The following is a 24996-nucleotide window of genomic DNA, read 5'->3' as shown; positions in this document are numbered from 1 at the left end:
AGGATACTCTCCTTACCTACCCAGCCCTCTGCACAATGGCAACATTGTCACCGGGGACTACCAGAACAAGCACTGGCCATTAGCAATAGTAAGTGCCACATGCCTAGTTGCCTCAAGTCACTGTTGGTGCATCATGTAAGATCCCGAGGGGAAAAAAAATCCTCGATTGGTCTGTCTTACCCACTAGTCCCTTATGAAGGATTGCTTCTGGCTTTAATGTACTATGCCCTGAAGTAGGACCATGGAGAATAGAATGAGGAGTTGTGAAGTAAGAAGTGAAAATTCCTCCTGCATTTTTTGGTAATACCTCGATCATTGTGGTTCCTTCTGAGACACTGTGCTCAGTTCAATTCACATTCATGTACACACTATTTTTCTCTTTTTTAACTAAAAGTCAGATTACACTATCTCCGTATATGTCAATTTGAAATGTGCTTTTTTTTTCTCAGCTGATACATGGAGATAGCATGAGTCTGTGTCCATTCTTGGTATGCAAAGTCAAGTGTGTCAGGCTCTGCAGGAAGGAGGTGACTAAAAACAGTAGCATCAGCTCACCAAGTTGGTGCCTTAATAACATGAACCAGGAGCCATAATTTTTTATATTTAACACCAAATCTATTCCTTTTTTAAAATTCTCTAATTTCCAAAAATTGTATCAATGTATAGTATGCCCACAATGTTGTGATACATTGTGGAACAGCTGAATGAAATGAACTAACATATTACTGTACATACAAATTTTGTGATAAGAACACAGAATCTGCTGTGTTCTTTTCAAATACACATACACCCCCATTATTTACAATAGTTACCATGCTACAAAGAGATCTTTTGAACATGCGATACTGAAATTCTGTGGGTTTTGACCAACATCTTCTTAGTCTCCACTCTCTGAGCCTCTGGTAATCATCATTTTACTCTGTTTTGATGGGTTCAATTTTCCAGATTTCGCACACAAGCAAGATCACACAATATTTGTGTTCTATGCTAGCTTTTTTCACCAAACTCAGTGTCTTTGGGGTTATCACAGACGACAGGAATTCCTTGATTTTTACATTTGAACAGTACCCCATTGTGTACCTGTGACACATTATCTTTGTCTCTTCACCCTTTGGTAGCCACTTTAGTGTTTTCACATCTTCATGCTTGTGAAAAGTGCCACAACAAATCTGGAAGTGCAAATGTCTCGCACACACTAACATGCCTTCTTGTCTGAGACCACATCTACCTCCAGGAGCCCGATCTCAACAAATATGTATTTCAAGCTTTCAAGAAATCTGCGTACTGTTTCCTATAATGGTGAAGCCAGTTCTGCTCCGGTTAGAACTGTTTCCTGTACAGGGGCTTCTGCTCCTCTGCAGAAGTAGTTACATACAGTTCATCCTCAAAGGACCACTGATTTCCATACATGAACACATATGCATGAAAATATGGTTAGAAATATGGTACCAGCTTCCCTAAGTATAGATGATACCCCCACAAACTCCTTCAAGAGGCTCCACTCCATTGTATTGATTTAACAAGGGAAGTGTAGGGCTTAAACTTGTCCTTTCCTGTTTGGAAAGCTCAAACTCCACAAACCAAAGTCCCAGTATAGGATTACTCTGAACTCTGGCTGCCAAGTATACAAATCTCTAATACATACATACATATGTACATACATACACACACACACACACACACACACACACACACACACACACAAGAATATATATATATACATGTACACACATGAGTGTGCAAGCAGACACACACACACACACACACACACACACACACACACACACACGCACTTGGTGCCCCAGGAAATAATCTCTCCCTGCCAAGTGTGGGACTCTTGTGGGAAGTTTTGGCTCCATCTCCTACCTGGGTGAAAGGCATTGTGATCTCATTTCCCTTTAGGGAGGAAGCAGAGAAGAGCAGGGAAATTCCTAAGTATAATGCATACTTGATTCCTGAGACAGGAAAGGAGGCATGGTAAGCAGAGTTGAGCAGGATAGGCTTTGATGGGTGTCAGCAGACCTGGGATGGGCATATAGGCATTTGGAGATCTTTGGAAAGGTCACTGTTCAATTCACATCGTGTAAAGGTCCTCAGGGTGTTATAATTCCGGGGCTATCAGCTAATCCCATGGCCCAAAACTAACAGCAAGCTTTTCATGGAAACAAGGTTTGAGTGGCAGACCTCCAAAGCTGCCACAAAGCTTTACCTCACGCACTACATTGGCTGCATTTCATTTCAGCGAAGTAGGCAGGTTCTGAGATTTTTGTTGTTACAGGTAATGCTACAGTGGGTTATCTTATACATAAATCTTCAAGTTCTCTGCACTTAAAGCTGGAATTAAAAGGACTGAGAATCAGGATAATCATTACTATGCTTTCCATCAGCTCAACTAATGGCCATTTTTATACCAACACAAAGACATCAAAAAGTGTTCACCTAGCCAAAGCCTTACCAGCTGATTCCATCAGCCCCTTTTTTTTGTTTGCCAATCTAGTGGTAGAAAAATTATGCATTAAAATCTTACTTTTATCTTCTTAGTCATTATTACTTTGAGCAGGTTTCTGTTTGCTTACTATACATTTATTTTTCTTCTTTGGTTAATTTTTCATTTCCATTGCTCACCTTCCCTCATTGTTACATAAAAGCAAACATCAAATGTAATTGAAAAACTCTTGGGAGAAAAATAAATAATAAGTTAGGAAGATGCAAACATTCTTCTTGTCTAACTACAGAAATGTCAAGAGCCTCAGGATCTTCTCTTTCTTCCTTCCTTCCTTCCTTCCTTCCTTCCTTCCTTCCTTCCTTTCTTCCTTCCTTCTTTCCTTCCTTCTTTTCTTTCTTCTTTCTTTCTTCCTTCCTTTCTTTCTTTCTTTCTTTCTTTCTTTCTTTCTTTCTTTCTTTCTTTCTTTCTTTCGTTCCTTTTCTGATTGGTTTGGAGTCACAAGGGCAAAAAAAAGAATGTGTTGGCCTTTCTGAGTTGTGAAGCACTGGAGTCTAAATGTGTGTCAGAAAGTTGAGAATGAGACAAAAGCCTGACCCAGAAAGCTTTGAGTAACAATTCTGGGAATGGAACCCACAGCCACGTCACTTTTCAGCAGTGGCCGAGTGACCTCTGAGTTCTCATCTTCCCTTCACTGGTAGCTAAGACTCTCCCACGGTTTCTCATTAACAACCACATCCCCAAACACGCTCATCACTTGAGCTGTCCTCCAGTCAGCCCAGCCATCTTCCTGACTCTACCCATGGTCATGCTTTCAGTGATGAAATCACTCCCTCCCAGTAGTGCAGACTGAGAACACAAGAGAACTTTAATAAACTAAGTAAACTTCATTTTGGTCTTTGACAAAGTGCAGAGATCCTACAAACACAGAGGCTTCCTTTTAGTCCTCCTCCTCTCTACTCCAATACCCTTTCCCTTGCCTGTATATGAGGTATTAAAACACACATGGTATGTTGCCTCCCCCAAGCATGTCTTCCCTGACTGCTTGCTCCACATTCACGCATAACTGGTGACATTTTTTGTCAAGATTACTCACATATCTTTCTACCATCCTAGTTGGTAGTAACTGTCCAATTTTTATCTTTATGGCTCTAGCATCTGTCTTGATACCTGTTACACAGTAAGTCTGCAATAAAGTTTAATGGAATTTAATTGTTGCTAATAAATTTGAGCAAGCAGCACAATCTTCCATCTCCTCTTCTCTCAGGATGCTGTAGGCAATGGGCAGACTAAACTAGCCGTTAATTCTCCTGTATGTCTGCCGCTTCAATACCTGTGGTTTATCAAGACACAAACATCCTTCCTCATTACCTGCCCAGTCGTTTGCCAGTCTTACTCATCCTTCTAAGATCATCCTAAATACCAGCTCTAAGAGACTGAAGTCCCTGATCACCAACTTAGCTCTCCCTCCAAATGTCCTTGGCCTCAAAAGCATTGTTGCTGTCTGGCACCATCGGCGTCACCAGAGCCTATGACACATTGATTGAGTCTTTCTTCTAGACTGTTGCCTTAATACCTTTAGTTTTAACTTTTACACTGTGGATTAAATGACAGTCTCATAAATTTAAAAATAAATGACCATTGATTTCGGCCATCCACTGTGAGTCTGAGGTACTTAACAGTAGGTGATGTTGCAGCCACCAAAACACCTAATTGAGCTCCTAGGCCTACTGTCTTCTGAGTGATCAGAATTGGAAGAAATATTAGGCCCCAGTCTACCCAATCATCTACCCCAATATGCTTTCACTAGCATTCTCAGACATGTCCAACAGAAAGCTACTCTATCTCATTTGTCGTTCTCTCCAGGAGACTATCCATGACCACCAGTCCAAGGCCACTCCAGCTCATATGTTATTCACATGCATTTCCTTTATAGCTCTTAACCTAACTTAATGGATAGACTCAGTGTCCGTTTGCTTTAGTAGTGACTAGTTCCCTATCCAAGTCCCCAACCATGACTGCTTTTATCCTAATGAAACAGCCGTTTTTTGAAATCACCACTTATCTGTTATATATTTTGAAAATATTTTCTTCAAATTTGCTGGTCATCTTTTAACTATAAGTATTTTATGATCAATCTGCTAACTTTTCCATCATGGATTTGGATTTCTTGGTGTGTGTGTGTGTGTGTGTGTGTGTGTGTGTGTGTGTGATTGCTTCCTTGGATTATGCCCCTAGAATGAGGAAAAAGTGAACAGGCTTCTCTTTAAGGATTTTGATCCTAATCTCTGTCAGGGACAGGTGCCAAAGAGCCCAAAAAACTACAATATGCTACAATGACTGCTAGTGACAAGGGCCGCATTTGGAAGCAGGGTAGCCGAACAATGAAGAAAAAGCTTTTGGAGTAGATGGGGGGGGGGGGGTGGCATTCGAGAGCAAGCCAAAATGCCTTAGTCAAAGAGCGGGTGAAAAAATTCTCTGACGGGAGGGAAACAAAGTCAGTCAAATGGCAGCCAGTCCTTTTTTATTTTGCATTTAACTAACTTGTAGAAAGTGCTACAGGAGAGAAACGATCGGGCCTCCCCCCGACTCCCAAGAATAATAAGCCTATTAAGAGTAGTTTCTAAACTTGCAGCGGTGGGCTGTTTGCTAAGAAGAAAGTGGGGGAAAGTGTAGGGTGGCCATTCCTTTCGCGGTCCAATAGCAGGGAAGCCCATCCTCTGCTAAGCAGCTGATTGGCTACTGTAAAAGTCCCGCTCTGAGCAAGCACCAATAGACTCTCCGAGCCGAGATTCTTGAAAACAGTTTCTGGTGAGGAATGCATGACATTGAGATGGCTCCGGAGTTGTAAACAAGGACGAGTCTGGGCGGGCCTGAAGCCCCTGGCGACCTGGGACCTGTCCCAGGCTGGCAACCTCGAGCCCACGTCATCCCACTCGTCCCAGTTGCCGGCTGTGCCCCCCTCCTTGGCCTCCCTCCTACCCTTGCCCCTGGCAGCCCAGGGCACCCGAGCTGGGCCGCTCTAGGGTCACCGTGCCAGGCCTTTCTGGTGACCGTGGCCAAGGGGCGGGGCCCAAAGTTCTTCCTCTGAGCTGATTGGTGTGGCCCCAAGTTCAGAGTCCCAGTGACTCCTCCCGGCTGGATTTGAGGTGGGGAGGGCGGGGAGGGGGGGAGGTAAATAAAAGACGGCGGGAGGTGGGAAGACCTGAGAGTCAACCAGTCACCCAGCCTGGAGCACCCGGGACCCTGAGGCCACAGAGCAGCTGCTCCCGCCCCGCAGCGCTCCTGCCCCGCAGCCTTGCTCTCCAACGTGTCTCAGGCACCCGCAGCCTAGGTGGGCGTCAGGATGAAGGCGGCCCGCTTCGTGATGCGCAGCGCCAGCTCGCTGGGCAGCGCCGGCCTGGTCCCCAGGGAGGTCGAGCTGTTCTCCCGCTACAGCCCGTCCCCGCTGTCCATGAAGCAGCTGCTGGACTTTGGTGAGAGGAGACGCGGGGCCCAGGAGGGTGGTGCTGAGGCCGGGGAGGCGCCAGGATAAGAAGGGCTGAGCTCAGGACTAGGACAACTGAGGTCCACTTGGCCAAGAAGCTCGGGAGCCTCAAAAGGCTGTGCACCTTGCGGTGTCCAAGTTTGGCTACTTTCTGACAGTTTGTACTTCAAGTGTAGCTCACTTGTAACCCTACTGATGCTCAGCTTCCACTCCACTTTCCTCTTCCCGCTGTCTAGATCTTTATGAACTGAAAAGTATACATGTATATGGGTTTGCTTTCAGCCACTATTTTAATAATATACTAGAAACTTCCTTCCTTCTTCCCAATGTACAACTTCCTAATAACATAAACTCACCTCAGATTGATAAATTTAACCCATACCCCCACACACACACACACATCTACCTCCTCTACCTCTTAGCATGCCTAACAAACATCTTTACCATTTTGCCTTGTTTTTACAAATGTTTACAGTACTACTAAAATAAAAACTGGTTTAATCCCTTTCTGCAGCAATGCCATAGGAACATTTCAAGATGTTGATGTGGTGTTGTTTACTGCTAGTCTGGAAACTCCTTTGTCTCCTACCCAGTCCCTGTCTAGTCCATGCTCGTTAGACAGTGTTGTCGAGTTTGTGGTACAGGCTGTCCCTGCTCTCATGGATAGAAACAACTAGAAAATGGTCTGACTTGTCCATAGTAAATTCTTTTCGGCAAGAAAATAAACAGTAATTCCCCTATATTGGTCATTCTTAAAAGAAAGAAAAGGGGGAAAAACAGAAAGAAAAATATACTGAAGATATCTATTCCTAAAGTATTTATAAACACTAACCTAACTGTGGTTAAGATATCATTTTTCAATCTCCTTTATATTCGTTATTTATTTTCTATCCCCCACCCCCCAACTGAACATGTTTTATCCATTGCAGGTTCAGAAAATGCCTGTGAAAGAACTTCTTTTTCTTTTCTGCGGCAAGAATTGCCCGTGAGACTAGCCAATATCCTGAAGGAGATCGACATCCTCCCTGACCGGTTGGTGAACACCCCCTCCGTGCAGCTGGTGAAGAGCTGGTAAGCAGCACACTGTTTTGAGGTCTCTGGCTTTAGAAGTTACCTGAGTACCACTTCTTATGCAGTGTTAACGTCATACTCAGACAACAGGTTGTGTTAACAGAAGAGTTTTGAAAGTTCAAAGTAAGTTTGTATTAACTTAGGGAGGGTTATCATTAGGATAGATATAAATATATGAATAGACTTTTGTAACCTCCTAAAAAAAACCAAGCCCTTTATTTTGAGGATGGAGTTGTCCTTTTATTTCTGTTTTTGATTTTTTTCCCTTGCTGTTTGTTTTTCAAGACAGGATCTCATGTACCACAGGCTTCCTGGAACTCTTTATATAGCTTTGGATGACCTTGATGTCCTCTCTGCTTGCTTTCACCTCCCAGCTGCTGGGTTTATAAGCATATACCACACACCCAACTTGCATTACAATGTAATTTTGACTTATGGGATAAATTTGAAAAATAAGCAATATATGTAGTTTTTATTTTGTGCTTTACATAATAGAGGATGGAATCTGAAGTTGCACAAGCAATCCATTGCCTAGAAATAGATCAGGATGTCTGCTGTTTAGAGAGAGTCTCTTGTTCTTCATCAGCAACTAGCAAAGTGAGCCTTGGGTTCAAATTCTGCCTCTGCGGCTCCCTTGGTGTCTTAGCGAGTGTCTTAAATCTTATCTCAGCTGCCCCACCCACTGTTACAAGAGCTGTTGCCTATAACTAAATGAGGTAGTTTATTTTTTAAAAGACTTAAACTAATACACACAAAGCATATGACCAGTATTTAATGTCAGTTCCTATGATTTTTGTCTCTAAACTAAGAATACTGATGCCTAGCAAGCAGAGTTTTAAAGGGCAGATCCATGCTATAGGTAGTGGTAGAGAAGAAGCCCTACCCTAGTCTATTGACTGCCCAGCATTCCATCCAGTGATTGAAGAAATATGATATGGCCTTTGGATGATTCCAGTCTGAAACATATGTTCAGTCCATTGTGTTCATTGTCGAGACTCTGGCTCTCCTGAAGAGGACAGTCTGAAAAAATAAAAAGCATTTTCTTAAAAGTTGATTACGAGTGTTTTTAGTAGAAGAAATGAAAACATTTGCCAACCAAAGTGGCCAGGAAAGTAGAGGGTAGAAAATTGCAGCTTAAAAAAAAATATATCTTTTTTTTTTTTTTTTTTTGGTTTTTCAAGACAGGGTTTCTCTGTAGCTTTGGAGCCTGTCCTGGATCTTGCTCTGTAGACCATATCTTAACATGTTCTTTCCCAAACATCCTGAAGGAAAGTTTCAGTTTTAAAAAGAGTAGTTCCTCTCCCCTTTCCAATGGTTTCAAAAGGCATTTTATTTATAACCGTTTATTTGCATCTGACACTCATTTCCAAGCTTCTCCCCTAACAGGTACATCCAGAGCCTGATGGACTTGGTGGAGTTCCATGAGAAGAGCCCAGAAGACCAGAAAGCTCTAGCCGAGTAAGCTTTCCTTGTGAGAATTCATGTTTACACATCTGAGTCCTTCTGGACACACCTCACAGATTTTTTTTTTCAGCTTAAATTAAAAAGTTCAATCTTCCACAGTAAATTGCTAGTCCTTACAAATTTTGGCTTGGTGGTTTTAGAGGTGAAGAAATATAGAGCTGAAATCAATGCTACATGTCAACAAATATAGAAACTTGCAGTTTTTGCTTCCCAAGGAATTCCATATTTACTTTAAATTTAGTCCAAAGGTTGTATTTGCAAGAAAGTTTACTGTAACATAATTTTAATGGACTTTTTGGTAATCACCTATTTCCTTTTTGTGTGACAATTTCTAGCTAGCTAAATAGCTATCTTTTAAAAAATATGCCAAGAAACTTCAAGGGTTTTATTATCCATGATGGCGTGGTAGAATTGTCTTTGATTTTAATTATTTTCTAACAAGCAAGCTTAATGAACACTTAGAATGAATATACCAGCCATCCAGTGAGTGGTTTTACATGGAATCTAGAAACACATACTCTCTCATGAAACTGCCTCTACTGCTGCAGAAAAAGGTGTAGTAAAAGTCTGGAAGAAGCTTCACCCAGCATTTTATAATCAGCTGTTCTGGGGCTGGGGCTGCAAAAAGAGCTTTAGTTTTCTTTTAAGTAACTTAAGGAAGAGACAGGTGGGAAACTTCGTTAATGTCCACTAACTATAAATGTTCTGGCTTAGCTTTGTAGACACACTCATCAAAGTTCGAAACAGACATCATAATGTGGTCCCTACAATGGCTCAAGGGATCCTTGAGTACAAAGACACCTGTACAGTTGACCCAGTTACCAATCAAAATCTTCAGTATTTTTTGGACCGGTTTTACATGAACCGCATTTCTACGAGGATGCTGATGAACCAGCACAGTAAGTGACCTTTTTAACAGACTGTCTGGAGGGTGCTGCATACAAGCCATGCTGAGGCTGTGCCTGTAACTGGGGACCCACAGCCTTTCTTCAGGGTGGTTCTAATCACTGCCCTGTTTCTCATACCATGCTTTTGTTTTCAATTTTTAACAGTCCTTATATTCAGTGACTCAAAGACAGGAAACCCAAGCCACATTGGAAGCATCGACCCAAACTGTGATGTGGTAGCAGTGGTCCAAGGTAATTTCTAGATTTCTGTATTTCTCTTATTGAAAATGTATAATACATGGTTGACAAATCTGTAATGTTGGTTATTCTGTAAATGAATTTGTGTTCACCATCTTCTGTTTATGCCTTATGAATTCTGCCAACAAGGTCTCTTGCTTTTGAGTGTCAGGAATGTAAACACTCATTTATAGTATCATAAAAAATTTAAACATAAGTGGTCCATGTGCCATATTCTTATATATTGTGTTTGATTTCTGAAGTGCATATATTGCTATTGGTACAACTCCAATAAAATATTGTTTTAATAAAATATTAAAAAGACATTTTTCATACACATAAACCAATTCTCCAGTGAATAGAATTTTAGATTAAGGGCGGTAAACACATTGAATATCACTTGACAACTGTACTTGGAATAAATTTATTTCATTGTTATGAAAAATTTCTATTCCAGATGCCTTTGAGTGTGCAAAGATGCTCTGCGATCAGTATTATTTGACATCGCCAGAATTAAAGCTCACACAAGTAAATGGTAAGCTGGCTGCAAGATACAAGTAACCCTATGCCAAACTTAGTATTACTGTTTCTTTGTAAATATAAAGCAGCTTTTGTGTTCTTTTTATTCTCCTGAGCTTGCTTAGAATTTGTAAAAAGAAGTTTTGCTTTGTTTTTTAAGCAGCTGCAAAGCTTCAATTGTGCATGTTACTTGCTAACAGCCATTCATAAGGAAGACTGAACAGAGATATACCTAGATTCTAACATCTTAGGTCAGGGAAAGACTGCTTACTATAAAATATGTGAGATAATCCCAGGCATGGTGCCTGCAGCTCCAGCGCTTGAGAAGTGGAGGAGTTCAAGTCCTTCCTACATCTCAAACTCCAGACCAGCTGAGACCCAAAAAATTCAATCAAAAGTGGAATATGAAGAATGAGGATATCTGAAGTATAGAAAAATCGTTGTCAATGGAGCTATCCTTCTCAAAAAGTTATTTACAGGACCAGGGAACAAAAATACTTCACAAATTGTCCTAAAGGGAATAAGATAGACACAGAATGGCAGATATTGCATGATTCCAGTCATGTGAGATAGAAACCCAGGTTAGTCCCAGTCACACAAGTTGAGATTACAGCGGTGCCTGTGAAAGGCTCAGGAGGAAGAGATAAAGGGTTGCTTTTGAACAGGTATAAAGTTTCAGTTGTGTAAGATGAATAAATTCCGGAGATCTGGTGCACAACATAGTTAACAGTATTGTATTATACACATAAGAATTTTTCAAATTGAACTCATGTTGATTGTTTTTACTACAATTTTAAAAATGTATTCTACTGTTTGGAAATGAAATATACTTCAAAATTTGAACTCTATGCTATCTGGTGAGACAGGGTCTTCACACGTGGAAGTGATTACATGAACGATAAAAGAGGTGATTTTTATATTACTCTCTTCTATTCCAGAAGAGAGTTGCTTCTCAGATCAAGGCAGAGTTAAATTGGAATGATCTTCCCTTTCCACTCTAAGTTTATGTTTTTCCAAGTAATGTTTATACAGTAACATTGATTAGTGGCCGAACTCACAGACTGAGGACATTGAAATGTGAGTGAACACTAAGAGAAAAGCAGGAGAGGTAATAATGACGAGCTAACTCAGAGTAAGCAGCATTGTATTATACTTGCAGATAAACTGCTTGTACTGTTGGACAAAACAAAGGCAGGATTGTGCCAGACCTTCCTTGTGTTTACTCATTCAGACTTTTCCCAGGCCTGGGACATCAAAGAATACTTCTATTTTTCTTCTCAAGCAATATCATGAGGTTTTTATTTCTGTTTTCTTTAGCCTGTTGGTGAAGCTTAAACACATTTAGCCTCTAAGATTTAATTTTTGGGTGATAAAAAAATCATGTAATTTAATATGCATTAAAATGTGAAAAATATAACTACCATTAATTTTAATGTTATAAGCATAGCTATTCCTTCTATCTTCAAATGCATTTCGTTTTAACACTAAAATTGTATAGTTCAAACATGTCGAAAGTAGAAGTCTATGTAACTTGATTTATACCACTGCCTCGCACTTCAGTCAACTACGACTACATTTGCAGAGAAATGCAAGCATTAATCTTGAATACTAAGTAGCAGCTGGAGCAGCATTCTGAAAATAAGCCAGCTGTCTTTACTATTTAAAAGGGAATGTTCTAAGTCACAATTTTCAGGTGGGGAAAATGGCACTTATCCAAAGCTTGTCTATAACTAAAACATTAACCAAACATACACAGAGGTTCATTTCAGCCAAATATTTGTTTCTCAATTCTAATGAGTTGAATTTGTTTCTAGGAAAACTTCCGGGTCAACCAATTCACATCGTGTATGTTCCTTCTCACCTGCATCATATGCTCTTTGAACTATTCAAGGTATGATATTTCACAGCAGTCATGGGTCTATCCTTACAGCTTTATCATTCCCCATTAAATAAGAGCCTCTGTATATTCTCCTAAGAATACTTTGGTATAAAGGAGCTATATAGCCATTGTTTGAGATAGTTCACAGAGACCACAGTAAACAATGTGCTTGAAAATGCACAGCATGGCTCATCTCAGTACTGAAAAGTGGAGAAGATGCCCCCATCACTTCTTCAGATGTGTAGCACTTAAAGGAGGTCATGGGATGAATGCATTAGTGAATGAAGTCTTGCAGCCTCCGTACCATAGACTCTCCAGTTGTAGACTCGAAGGTATAGGTCCTGTAGGTGGGCCACATTCTGAAACTAGAACAGCCAATCCCATGGCATGAATATGAATCACGTGTAGGCTGCACTAAAATGAAAAATCCGATGCAGGTCTGGAGTGGTGTCCAGGATTCTGGATTTCCAAGGACATGATGGTTATCCACCACCCATACTTTCTAACCAGCCTGCAGGACCCTGATTCTCAAACAGTGTGTGTCATAACCATCTACAGGCCTTGATAAGACAGGTGCATAGAAACGTTTAGAATCTGTGGGTCCGAGATTTTTGCACTTCTAGTGCGCTAAAGAATTAAATGTCTCTAGTCTGGGTAACTAAACACTGATAGCAAATCCTTTTATGCATCCTAAGATCGTACTAATACTTTGAACTGAAACCAGAAAAATAAGAATCACTTGAAGTTTGTGATGTTCTCCACGATGATTTTATAGATTGACAGGAGGAGGAAATCTTCTTTTAAAAGTAAAATCTGCCTCTAATACTGATGTAACACCAGAATGTACTGTTTCCTAACTTAGTCTAATGTTTTGCAATGATGTATTGATTAAACTGTGAAAAACTGATCTATTTTACTTCACTTCAATGAATATCTGGTATTATATAGAGATACCAAAGGATAATCAGAAAGGAAAGTAGTCTAATAAAGTGAGACTTTACCTACAGGGCATTTCCCTTAGAAGCGTGTATTAGTTGATTCGTGTTAAAGAACACGTGATCCTTCTTCATCGATTTAATTTACTTTTAATTGAATGCTCTAACTCAGAGAGTTAGTCTGCCGTCACTTGTGAAAGTTAAGATGATATTCAAATGCAAATAGAAATTTAATTTAGAATTATTGACTGTCCTTTTAAATAGTAACAACCTTTTTTCCAGCAAGTTTTATAAAAGCCAATAAATTGGTTCAACGATTCACTGTTCATTTCTTATGTAATAGTCTTTGGTCTTGGATATAAAATGGAATGGAAAGACAGAAAAATAGAGCACTAGGAAATGGCCTATAAAAACCAATTTCTACATTTAAATTAAGCTTACAAATAAGAACTTGACAGCTAGCAGAATTGTTTTTCCATTAGGCATTACTCCCAGGAGCTATATTACATGGTAAATGAAGATTTTTCATTATACATTCTACATGACACATTCATAAATGGCTATATTTACAGAGATGTTTTATCACTCACTTAAGAAATAGGAACTTTGAATTACCCTCTGCTGCTTTTATTTTCAACATAAAACCGGTTATTTATTGTCCCTCCTTCCTCCCCCATTGAATTCTTGTGGTTTTATTGTCTTTAGAATGCTATGAGGGCCACAGTTGAGCATCAGGAAAATCGCCCTTCACTGACACCGGTGGAGGCAACTGTCGTCTTGGGGAAAGAAGACCTCACAATCAAGGTAACCACTCCCTGCTTCTGTTTTGGGTTCTGTCTAGGGAGAACTAAAGGGGGCCTATAATAATGTGGTTATCCACTTGGGGACAACTCTCCAAGTCATGTGTGCCAGACGACTTTTAAAGGAAAGGAAGACCTTTTCCTATAGACAAGTGCTGACTGCTGTTAAAGCACAGCACTGATGGATTTGCTTGCCTGTTTTAGATTTCTGACCGAGGAGGCGGCGTTCCTCTGCGGATCACTGACCGCCTCTTCAGTTACACGTACTCCACTGCGCCAACGCCTGTGATGGACAATTCACGGAATGCCCCTCTGGTAAGGCCAATGATATGGCTGAAGTCATCTCAGCCACCTAGTTCTAAATGTAGGGTGAGAATGACAGGAAAGTATTTAGGCAAGTTATTTCGTTAACTTGCAGGGATATGAGAAATATGACAAAGCTACCTAACCTTAGAGTGAAGATTCTAAGGACCTCTGTTTGGGAGAAAGTGGTTTTTTTTGTTTGTTTGTTTGTTTTGGGGTTTTTTTTGGGTTTTTTTTTTTTTTTTTTTTTTTTTTTTTTTGGTTTTTCGAGACAGGGTTTCTCTGTGTAGCTTTACGCCTTTCCTGGAACTCGCTTTGGAGACCAGGCTGGCCTCGAACTCACAGAGTTCCGCCTGCCTCTGCCTCCTGAGTGCTGGGATTAAAGGCGTGCACCACCACTACTGCCCAGCGGGAGAAAGTGTTTATTTCGGCTCTTAAACATGAGTATGAGCGAGGGTACTAGCTCTTTCCAATTTTATATTCCAGTGGGCATGTCTAGTGTTTCATTAACACTTGATCTTCTGCCTCCAGGCTGGTTTTGGTTATGGCTTGCCAATTTCTCGTCTCTATGCCAAGTATTTTCAAGGAGACCTGAATCTCTACTCTATGTCAGGCTATGGGACAGACGCCATCATCTACTTAAAGGTATGCTCTGAACTCGGTAGAAAACCACCTTTTTAAGTTCATGGCTTTAGTTACTTCCCTGAGTTCTCCAGTTCTCTGAGAACTCCTCAAACTGAATTCATCTCAGTAACAGCCGTTACTAAAGTTTCTTTTTTTGGCGTGTGCGCACTTAACATGCAGCTTACCCGACAGAAAGCTCAGCCATGCTACCTGCCTCAAGTGTAGATTCAGACATAGATGAAGCCTCAGAGTGGTAGCGCACTGGTGTGAGCCTTTTCCAGACAACTTCTCTTGACATCTGTGAGGGTAGCTAGAGTTCAGTGTTACTCAGCCTTGTGGGTAATCCGTGCTAACGATGTTTCAGACTAAAACAATCAAAATCAAGACCTCGGTAACCTTAAGCTGACCCTATTTAAAAACCAGGAAAAAGATTGCTGATGACCTGTCAGTGGGGTGCCAGGCATTTCCTGTTTGAATTTTAAAACTGGGTACATGTTTTTCTGTCCCAGATAAAGCCTACATTTGTTGGTTAAGATCTCCTTCCCAGTTCTATTTATCATTTGCCAACTATTTCAACTGAAGATTTATTTACAGACGGTAAGAACTGCAACGTCGAGCATTGAGGCTTCCATTTTGTTCACTGGAGTTAAGTGCTGAGGTGCCCTTTGACTGAAACAGTTACTGTATTTATTCATTTATGAAGTAGGCAAAAGTGTTCCAGCTATAGAGAAAGCACCTTTTAATAGATGAATAGTGTCGTCTTAGGTCTCCACCAGAGATACACAGGTTTCTCACTGGAAAGAATTGCTTTCTCTTTCAACTCCATTACATCAAAGGTCCCCCCAAATCATGTGGAAGTAGTGAACACAAAATCTGTGCCCAAATTTCCAATCCCACCTCCCCTTTAAGCTGCTATGGAATAAAGATGATAGTTTTTTAGTCTTATTTTGTAAAATACCTAGAACACCATGGGTTTGGCATATTTTTACTACAAAGTCAATTAAATGAGAGTATTTAAATATTTAAATCAGACCTCTGAATATATTTTGAATAATAAAGTATAGCCATGCATAATTTCGCTAATTGATATTTTGTCTACTCTCCTTTTAGGCTTTATCTTCCGAGTCTGTGGAAAAACTCCCTGTCTTTAACAAGTCAGCCTTCAAACACTATCAGATGAGCTCAGAAGCTGATGATTGGTGTATCCCGAGCAGGGAACCAAAAAACATGGCGAAGGAAAAGGTGGCAGTGTGAAGAGAAACATGTGGGACACTTTTTGGGATCAAAGTGGGTCTACGGCAGTGCTGTAGTGTGTGTGGACTCTTGTCTCCGCCAAACAAAAGCAAAAACCTAATGCTAGGACAGACATTGATTCAATGAGGGATGGAGCTCGGTTGTGTGACCTGGGAGAGGTCAGGGCTGGACGCCAGTGGACAGCAGGTGACCTATTCCTCATGTGACAATGCAGAATGACTCATGATTATTCCAAATACTGAAGTTACATTTCTGAGTTACATCTCTTTCTCAATAAGTACAGGATTTGAGGTTTGCAATTTCAGCAGGTGGATGTCTTAGAATTCTTGTTGCCATCCAAGTACATTGGTGTTCAGTGAACATCAATTATTGAGACATTGGTGTTTTCCTGCCACGCAAAGATTAGAGTGTTACTAGAAATTATGTAAATGTGCATTTTATAGGGGTTGATATGCTCTAGAAAGGACAGGATGGAAGATGCCAAAGCACTTTGCATTGAGCTTCCAGCCTAGGCATTGTGGCCTATGCGCAAACTTGGAAGAAAGCTTCTTTGGCAAGACAGCTCCAGTATCATGCAGCCTTTCTTGCTTGGGCTGCACTCCATAAGCAGGTGCGTTTTGGCCATTGCCTAGACTTGGGTGAATTGTTAAATATGCACTAAATTCGGGAAGTTGGATTGGAAAGGAAGATAAATTGTCAAAGTGATCCAAAGATTGTATGTGGAAAAACCCATACTAGAAAAAGAAATCACATATTAAGAACTTAACTGGGAAGGAATGGATGTTCCCTAACTGGAAGTCGTAAAGAATCCAAGAACATATACTTTCCAGGCTCAAAAATATTTGCATTTATATTTTAATTATATTCTCTACACTCCAATATTAACAAATTTGTTCAAATTTCTAGTTGCCAATTGGCTTGAGAGCGTTAAAATTTAAATCCTTCTTGGAGTTTTTGGTTTTGGCTTTGGTTTTTTAATGGAGTAGTCTGGAAGCAAAATGTTCTCATACCAGGATTATGTCACTTGTGAGTCATGGAGACATTGAGAACTATCGACTAAAAGCTGCGCTGTGCGTGGTGCCCAGGGGAGTGAAGGTTTAACTGGCAGGCATGGATGATCTGCATTATTCAAGAAAGAAAAAAAAATGAACAAGGGAAAGGATGGAGAGAGGGAAGGAGGGAAGCAGAGGAAGGCATCTTCCTATTGTCCCCACAGGCTCTTCCAAAGAATCTCCTGTGTTTTTCCTGGGTAGGGAAGAGGATGAATTGGTGTCTTGGAAAGCAGTTTAGCTTCCTAAATGGGTCTTACTCTTACAAGACAGGGGCTTTGTGAGATAATAAATTCATTTGTGTCAAATTACAATTGAAACTTTTTCTGCGTTGTGAAATTACCAGTCCTGTGGGACAGGGAATTTGAAATCGGTATTTCATTTCATGCTGACCTAGTATTGAGCTGCTTCTGGCTATGGCAACAGAAGCCACAACTGTATGTTTTGAATTTCAGATTTTATCTTTAGAGTCCTGGTCAGTGACTTTGATGGTAGGACTGTGATTCCTGCATTGACTGATCACACAAAAGTGCTAGCATTTAGCCTACCTGTTGTATTGTTGTTGTTGTTGTTCTAACTGAAATTTCAACTGTACCTTTGTACATATAAATACTTGTGTTTACCAAAGAACTAAGGCATTTGGTTAAATAACCCAAACACTGTGACCTATGTTTAAAATAATAAAGAAAATCTTTAGGAGCTCAACAGCATCAACTGTGTAAATTAAACTGAAACAGTCTTCCCTGTTATTTGTAAACCCATGGGAGACTTTAGACTCTAGTGGATAGATATGAATGCCCAGGCCCACTTAACTTATTAATGTGTGAATTACATTTTTGTCTTTAGGTTATGTGCCAAAAAATGTGATAATTTTATAATAAATATTTTTATTGTAATAATGATGTGTGGTCTTATAAAAATTATTTTCTTGAATAATATCAAGGTATAATGAATGCTTTCAATTAAAGGGATTCCTCACTTTATATTCATATATAACTCATTTATACATTTGGCATAGGTTTTGAAAAGTATTAAAGGCAACTTTAAAATCCTAATTTTAAAACAAGTGTTTTATAGTAGTTCAGAAAATATGGTTTTTTTCTTGTTTGTATATGTTCAATGAACATACAGTACTAAGACACATTTACCTACAAGTATTTATTCAGTAACCATTTTGGTAATGTATATGTTTCCTACAATCCGTGTGACTATTTTGCTAATTTTACTTAGTGTGGTATCTGCATACACACTGTGGAAAATCAAAATAATAACCTAGATCATTTCAATTCCCAAATAACTTTTGGTTAAGAATCTGCATGATAATAACTTAGAAATAAGATAGAAATTACTAAATTAGGCCAACAAGTCAGCTTGATGGGTAGAAGTAACTTCCACCAAGGCTGAGATCAGTCTCTAGAATCCACACAGTAGGAGAGAACAGACCCCTCAAATTGTCTTCCGATCTTCACATGCACACTACTGCATGTACATACCCCACACAAAAACACATAAAAACATGTGCATGGCCAACATGTAAAATAAACAAAAAAGTAATAATAAACAAAGGAATTACTAAGTTAAATCATGGCTGATGTCACCTTTGCTGTTTGAAGTCTTTTTTATTAATTCAATCCTGTGCCTTTAGATAACCAGCTTTGCTCCCATCCTTTTACATGGTGCATATGTTATTTTTCTATTGCTGTAATAAAAACACAATGATCAAGGAAATATAGATGGAAGAGTTTATTTGGAGTTTATAGTTCCAGATGGGTAGGAGTCTATCACCATCACAATAGGCAGCATGGCAGGAGGCAGACATTCATGGCTCTGAACAGTAGGTGAGAGCTCACATTCCAACCACAAACAGGAAATAGAAAGTTCACGGGGAATGGTGGGCGACTTTTGAAGCCCAGTCCCATGATACACCTGCTCCAACAAGGCCACACCTCTTAATCTTTCCCAAACCGTTCCTCCAACTGTGGACCAAGTACTCAAACATAAAAACCTGCATGAGGCTCCTCTCATTCAAACCACCACATTCTACTCCCTAAAATTGCGGCCATATCATAATGCAAAATAGATTTAGTTCAACTTCAAAAGTCCCCGTGGTCTTTCACTATCTCAACACAGTGTGAAACTCCAAAGTTTCTGCTGAGACTCAAGGCAATCTCTTAATTGCAACCCCTTGTAAAAATCAAAAACCAAATCACGTACTTCCAACATACAATGACACTGAATCTACATTACCAACACAAAAGGGAGGAATGGCAACGTAGTGAGGAAATACTGAACCAAAGCAAGATCAAAACCCAGCAGGGCAAATTCCAAATCCTTTAGCTCCATGTCCAAGGGCATACATGACTTCACCCCTCTGACTTTGCTGATTTAGCATACTCTCTCCCCTGGGCTGGTCCCACTATCTGTCTGCAGCTCTCGTTGACAGAAGTCTCATGACTCTGGCATCTCCAACATCTTGAAGTCTCTAACACAATCCAGGTTTCACTTTCATAGCTCCATACAATGGCCTCTCAGGGCCTCCATACAGAGACTCCCCTGCTACACACCCCCAACCTCAGTGGCTTTTCTTAACTATTGAAAAAAAAAAATCTACAGTCCCTTTATTCATTTACCTTTCACCACTCTAAACCAGAACCACATGAACTACACCATCAAGTCTGGCTACCCCCTGATTCACATTTTCAGCTGCCTTTGTTTGTTATTTTTTAGAAACACAAAATTCCTTAGGCCTTTTCCTTTCCTAATTTGGAAACTTAGTTGGGTGGAGTCTTGCCCTGAAGGTACCCTCCTTTAATTCCAGGGGGAACCAGGCCTCCTGTAAATCTATCTGTTTCAGGAGAAGCCTTGGCAACAATGACAAATTTTTTGGTGCTTTTCTCTCTTCAAACTGTGCACTTGGTACTCTTTGTGCCTTACTTGCTTTTTTCACTGTAGACCTCCATAACGGTGATTACTAATAACCTCAGATCAGAACAGATTCAATCTTAGGCTGCCTTGAAATCTCTTCCACCAAAGAACTTTAGTCCATTATTTTTCAACTTGGCCTCAGGAAAGTTATTAGGATGAAAGCAGATATCAGCCACATTCCTTGCCAAAATGCCACAAGAACAGGCTTCTAGCCCAGTTGCTAAAATTGTTCCCCTCTGAATCTATGGGGGCCATTCTCATTGAAATCACCATACATGGCAAGTTTCTGCAAATGGGAAATAGGAAAGGAAAAGAAGGAGAAAGATAAAATTGAGTAATGAGATTAGTGACATGGGTTAGCCATAACTAAATTTTGAAACGTTACAAAACTAATTATATTTAAAGCAAAAATACCACCAACTTCAAAAACCTGCAGACTGGCTCTTTCCTACCCCTTCCCCCAACTACATTTTCTTCTGTCTAGTTGAAGGACCCAGTATTTTTATTTTCTAAAGGAAACATGCACCGCCCCCCTTTCTGTCTCTCTCTGTCTCTCTCTCTCTGTCTCTCTATCTCTCTCTGTCTCTCTCTGTCTCTCTCTGTCTCTCTCTCTCTCTCTCTCTCTCTCTCTCTCTCTCTCTCTCTCATGCACACACATACAGAAGGGGGAGGTGCTTAGCTGTACAATTTTCTTGGTTCAAGCTGCTTGCCAGGTATAAAACACAATATAAATCCTCAAAACCTTCACCCATGTGTCATTGTATATGTGAGCAGATAAGTAAGCATGTTCATGCATGTGTGCAAATATATATCCATGTGTGTATATGGAGGCCAGAGGTCAGCCTTTGGTGTTGCACCTCAGGAGCTGTTCACCTCACATCTTTTGAGACAGTGCTATGGTTACGGGTACATACCACCATGCCTGGCTTTTTACATGGGTTTTGTCCGATGGAACTGAGATCTTATGCTCGTGCAAGACACACTTTATCAGCATCCTATCTCCCCAGCCCAAAATGTCAAGTCAGTATGTGTGTCCTCATAAGATTCTATTTTCTTGAATCAACATAGGAGCCAGATATTTGTGCAGACTCTCTCTAGACCATTTCGCCCACACTTCAAACTTGGTTATAAATAGAAGGTCATTTGATCTCAGCTACTGGAACTTACCCGAACTGAGAGGTCTTTGGAGCCAGAAGCAGGTCATGAACTTTGACAATTCCTTTGATCTCCAACTGCTCTTTGAAGGGTTCCATTTCATTTGAACACAGACCCACACCGAAAAGTATGTGGCATCATCTGAACGCTTTGATCTGGCTTGTGGGTTGAAGAGGTGAGGTACTTTTATTCTTCCACTAGAACCTGTGTAAGAAGTCAAGGAATTTTCACGACAACCCTTAAAGTGATACATTCTGACCTCCATCACCCTTCTAGCCTGGTTGCTCTCCTTGGTTTACACTGTTAGATTTCATCACTGTGACCAGTAATTGAGTCACTCAATGAACATTCACTCGATCAATGCATAAATGAACATGTTCTTCAACTTCTGGTCCTGGGACAGATCTTTGCCATTAGAACAGATTGGAATTCTATATCACGTGACTCTACATACCTTGTATAAGATTTATACTTTAAGTTATAGTCCAGAAGTTCTGCAGTGTTTCGGAGACTACAGAATTTGCTTCCAAACTAGTTAATTTATGGCTGGTTTTTCTTGATATTACCTCCATTGATCACCTGTAGCCTCTGGAAATTACCATGCATTTCACAAGAACTTTGACAAAAGTTATAGGTAATTATTTCTGAGGCAATTTCTTGAGCATGTGGTCAAGTTTTTTTAGATTTTATGATGTATTCTTCTTTCTTGCTCACTTGAGTTCTAATGAAAACCTAGTATTGCCCACATATCACTGCTCTCTGTTAGAAGTGAGAGTTTTTAGTTCTCTCCCAAATGTAAACTAACATTAAAATCCACTAAAGAAGAAATATCAATGGCCTTGATAATATGTCAAATCTATTAAATGATATGAACCCATGTAGTAACAAACCCAGAAACAAAACAATAGAGTTCATCAACAAAATATAAGATATTGTTTTCATTTTACTGCTACCATTTAATATGGTGGTGGTAACACAGGAGTTATATCAAATAATGTGGCAAAGCTAAGAATTATTTATTAGCATATTGCCTTCCATAAATGTAAATGAATGCTTTAATATCTAAGTTTGTTTGTTGAATGTAATTCCAGACATTTGATCTATTTCACAAAGCTATGCCTTTCTGGCCAGTTTCTGGCCCCCAAATATACTTTGACATTTGGTAGAATTGTATTTCATTGAGTCTTTTCCCTTTAAATTTATTTCCAAGCATAATAACTTTGTTCTGGATTAAAATTTAAGGAAAGGACTTCAAATTCAAAACTTTTGGAATACATATTTCTTAATAACTGCTTACAAAATAACTCATCTACACTCTCTCACAACTTGCAGGGTAATTCCCTTAAATCAGCCCTTCTCACAATGTCATCTCAAGCACAAAATCCTTTAGTCACCTCCCAGTGTCCAAGAAGCTGATATTTATACAATGTTTGTTGCTTTCTACAATCCAGCCTAAGCGATCAGTCTTGCAATTCTATGTTCAGTATTCTGACTTCTGAACATTGACACAAGCATTTCCCTCAGCCTTAAACCCCTTCCTTTCTTCTCTTTTGTCTTAATACTACTCAAACTCCTAGACCCATCCTAAACCCCAACCCCATGGACTGGGCATCCTATAAACTCTCAAATGGTCAGGACTTACACAAAATTCCCAAGGTTATTGGTTAAATGTTGTAGGTAGATACTCAGTAAATATCTAGCTGGAGTCTTCCCAAGTCACTGCCCACACTATTAAGGCAGAGTCTTATTTAAATACAAAGTTTACCAATATGGATAGTCAGGCAAGCCAAACTGCTTTGATGATTCCCTTGTCTCTACCATCTGAACACAAGAATTACAGGCGGGCCTCCAAGCCTGCTCTGCATTTATGTGGGATCTGGGAATCCAAACTCCAGTCCTCTTGCTTATACAGCAAATGCTTTACTGCTTTATCCACTGAGCAATGTTCTCAGGCCTACAGTATACATACACACACACACACACACACACACACACACACACACACACACACACACACACACAACTTACTCGAGCCTTCTACAGCATGCTCAACACTTGCCTTTTGCTCTCAAGGATCTTAGAATCTCACTGAAAATTTGAAAAGTCAAAAAATGAGTTTATGTAATGTTAACTAGTGACTACAAGTTTTAACAGCAGTTTAAATTCAATAATACAGGAGATGCAATAATTCCTAATATGCTCAGGAAAATGTACTAACATTAATTAATATGAAAATTCCCAAAAGGAAAGTGATTCTAGGCTAGTGTATCTCATAGATAGGGGTTATTTCTGTGGGGAGATGGAGGAACCATTGAAGAAAGTATCTGTGGATGTTTCAAAGGAATGTGGAATCTCATGGATACTTTGAATGTCTGATTGTGGTTCACAAGGTACCAACCAATAAGGCACTCATTAAAACAATCAAAATATTTTTTTTTAAAAATGGAACCATTGACTAAAATCTCAACACTACGTATTTTACAGTCAGTTTTTTTTCAAAAATAATACAGTGATCATTGCAGTATACTATACTGATCATTGCAGTACACTAAAACTGAGATTTAACTCACTGTTTAAGTAATTTTGAATGTGCTGATGGATGAATGAAAACAATAGTTCTCACCCAAGTGTCACAGCTGTGAGTCAGGTAGAACCTGAGGACCAGCTGCCTAGATTTCATCCCAGCTCTGATGATTCCCATCAACGGACAATACTCTCTGCCTCAGTTTCCTGGTCTGTGAAAATTAGATGCTGCTATAATCTCTTTCTTATAGAATTTCTGTTAAAATTAAGATGTTAAAACATATAAAACATGTTAGTAGTGTTTAGCAATGCAACATTTTATATAGATATCATCCATTTTATCAAAAATGTTGATTACTCGATATATCATTTAAATTTATCAATTAATCTTGTGTTAAATTCCTAAAAGCAACAGTAATAAGTGTAGTCTTTCAGATTTGAAATCATGAAATGTTATCTTGTCATGTGCCAGTGACAACATTAGATCTGCTCTACGGTAACTCATTAACCAGTTGTAACCTTGGGATCGCATCTCTAGGCAAATACATGGTCCGTGATCTAAGAGTGCTGAGAAGGTGGGAATCAGACCCAGACTTCAGCCTTTTTCAAAATGTGTGCAACCAAACGCTGGATGAGTGGCTGGTGCCATGTGTCATCCAATGAGACCTGTCAACACCCTTAGGAACATGAAGCTGTACTTCCATGACTACAGAGAAGCCGGCTAGCTCTCTGCACTCTGCACATTCTAAATAAACACACAAAAGCCTAACACAGCACCTTGCCCAGTGCACACACCCAGTGACTGTTTGCTAAATGGATAAAAACAGGCTTAAGCCATTAGAGTAACTACTAGGCTTCAATTGCTCCCTGGGCTGCCTTTTCTCCTCCTAAATATCGTGTTTCATCATGTGAAAGCAGCCCTCCAAATGATAACAAAAACATGGTTTTTAAAAAGCCTTTGAAAACAGTGCCCTGGTTTGTTGGAAAGCAGAAAGCGTTGTTTTAATTCGTGTTCTTAGAATATCTCACAGTGGTTCTTTGTATGTGTTTTGCAATCTGTATGGTCTAATTTTTACGTGGTCCAGATAGTTCCAGTTAGAATTTCCACTTACCATGAATTAATTTGAGTGAGTTTATTTTAAGGATGAAATTAGCTATTGAATTTGTAGAAACAATTTCTTAATTTGAGACAACACCATTGATTTGGATGTTGCAACTATATTTTTCAGTGGCCATAAATGTTAATCTTATGCATTAGACTTGAAATTGGTTCTACTAGATTTTACTTTGTCTCTGAACTCATTTTAAGTTAAACAGTAAGTATCTAAACAATCAACAATAAGTAGCCAAACAATCTATTGAACTTATATCTCTGAGTATTTCATATTAATTAATTCATTTATCATCACAAATCTTTGTTGTGGGATAATCTTTTTGTACA

At 39.6% G+C, this 24996-nt stretch overlaps 1 protein-coding gene across 1 annotated transcript; it reads left to right on the top strand.

Moving 5' to 3' along the window:
- The first annotated feature begins 5647 nt into the window (after positions 1-5647).
- On the top strand, positions 5648-17851 carry Pdk4 (pyruvate dehydrogenase kinase 4). The gene is made up of 11 exons (XM_059256506.1): positions 5648-5919; positions 6860-7001; positions 8388-8459; positions 9180-9364; positions 9518-9604; positions 10047-10124; positions 11923-11999; positions 13628-13726; positions 13927-14037; positions 14557-14670; positions 15760-17851. The coding sequence occupies exons 1-11, from the start codon at positions 5790-5792 to the stop codon at positions 15901-15903; spliced, it is 1239 nt and encodes a 412-aa protein (XP_059112489.1). The 5' UTR covers positions 5648-5789; the 3' UTR covers positions 15904-17851.
- Positions 17852-24996: the final 7145 nt, after the last annotated feature.

The sequence above is a fragment of the Peromyscus eremicus genome, chromosome 3 (assembly GCF_949786415.1).
Source record: "Peromyscus eremicus chromosome 3, PerEre_H2_v1, whole genome shotgun sequence".
Lineage (NCBI taxonomy): Eukaryota > Metazoa > Chordata > Mammalia > Rodentia > Cricetidae > Peromyscus > Peromyscus eremicus.
This window is presented reverse-complemented; position numbering and strand designations above follow the sequence as displayed.

What these genes read in the sequence shown, in the direction of transcription:
- Pdk4 (XM_059256506.1), top strand. Translation starts at nt 5,790, where the DNA reads ATGAAGGCGGCCCGCTTCGTGATGCGCAGCGCCAGCTCGCTGGGCAGC. An exon ending in GAAGCAGCTGCTGGACTTTG is followed by an intron (nt 5,920 to 6,859) that starts GTGAGAGGAGAC and finishes TATCCATTGCAG; the next exon opens with GTTCAGAAAATGCCTGTGAA. An exon ending in TGCTCTTTGAACTATTCAAG is followed by an intron (nt 12,000 to 13,627) that starts GTATGATATTTC and finishes TATTGTCTTTAG; the next exon opens with AATGCTATGAGGGCCACAGT.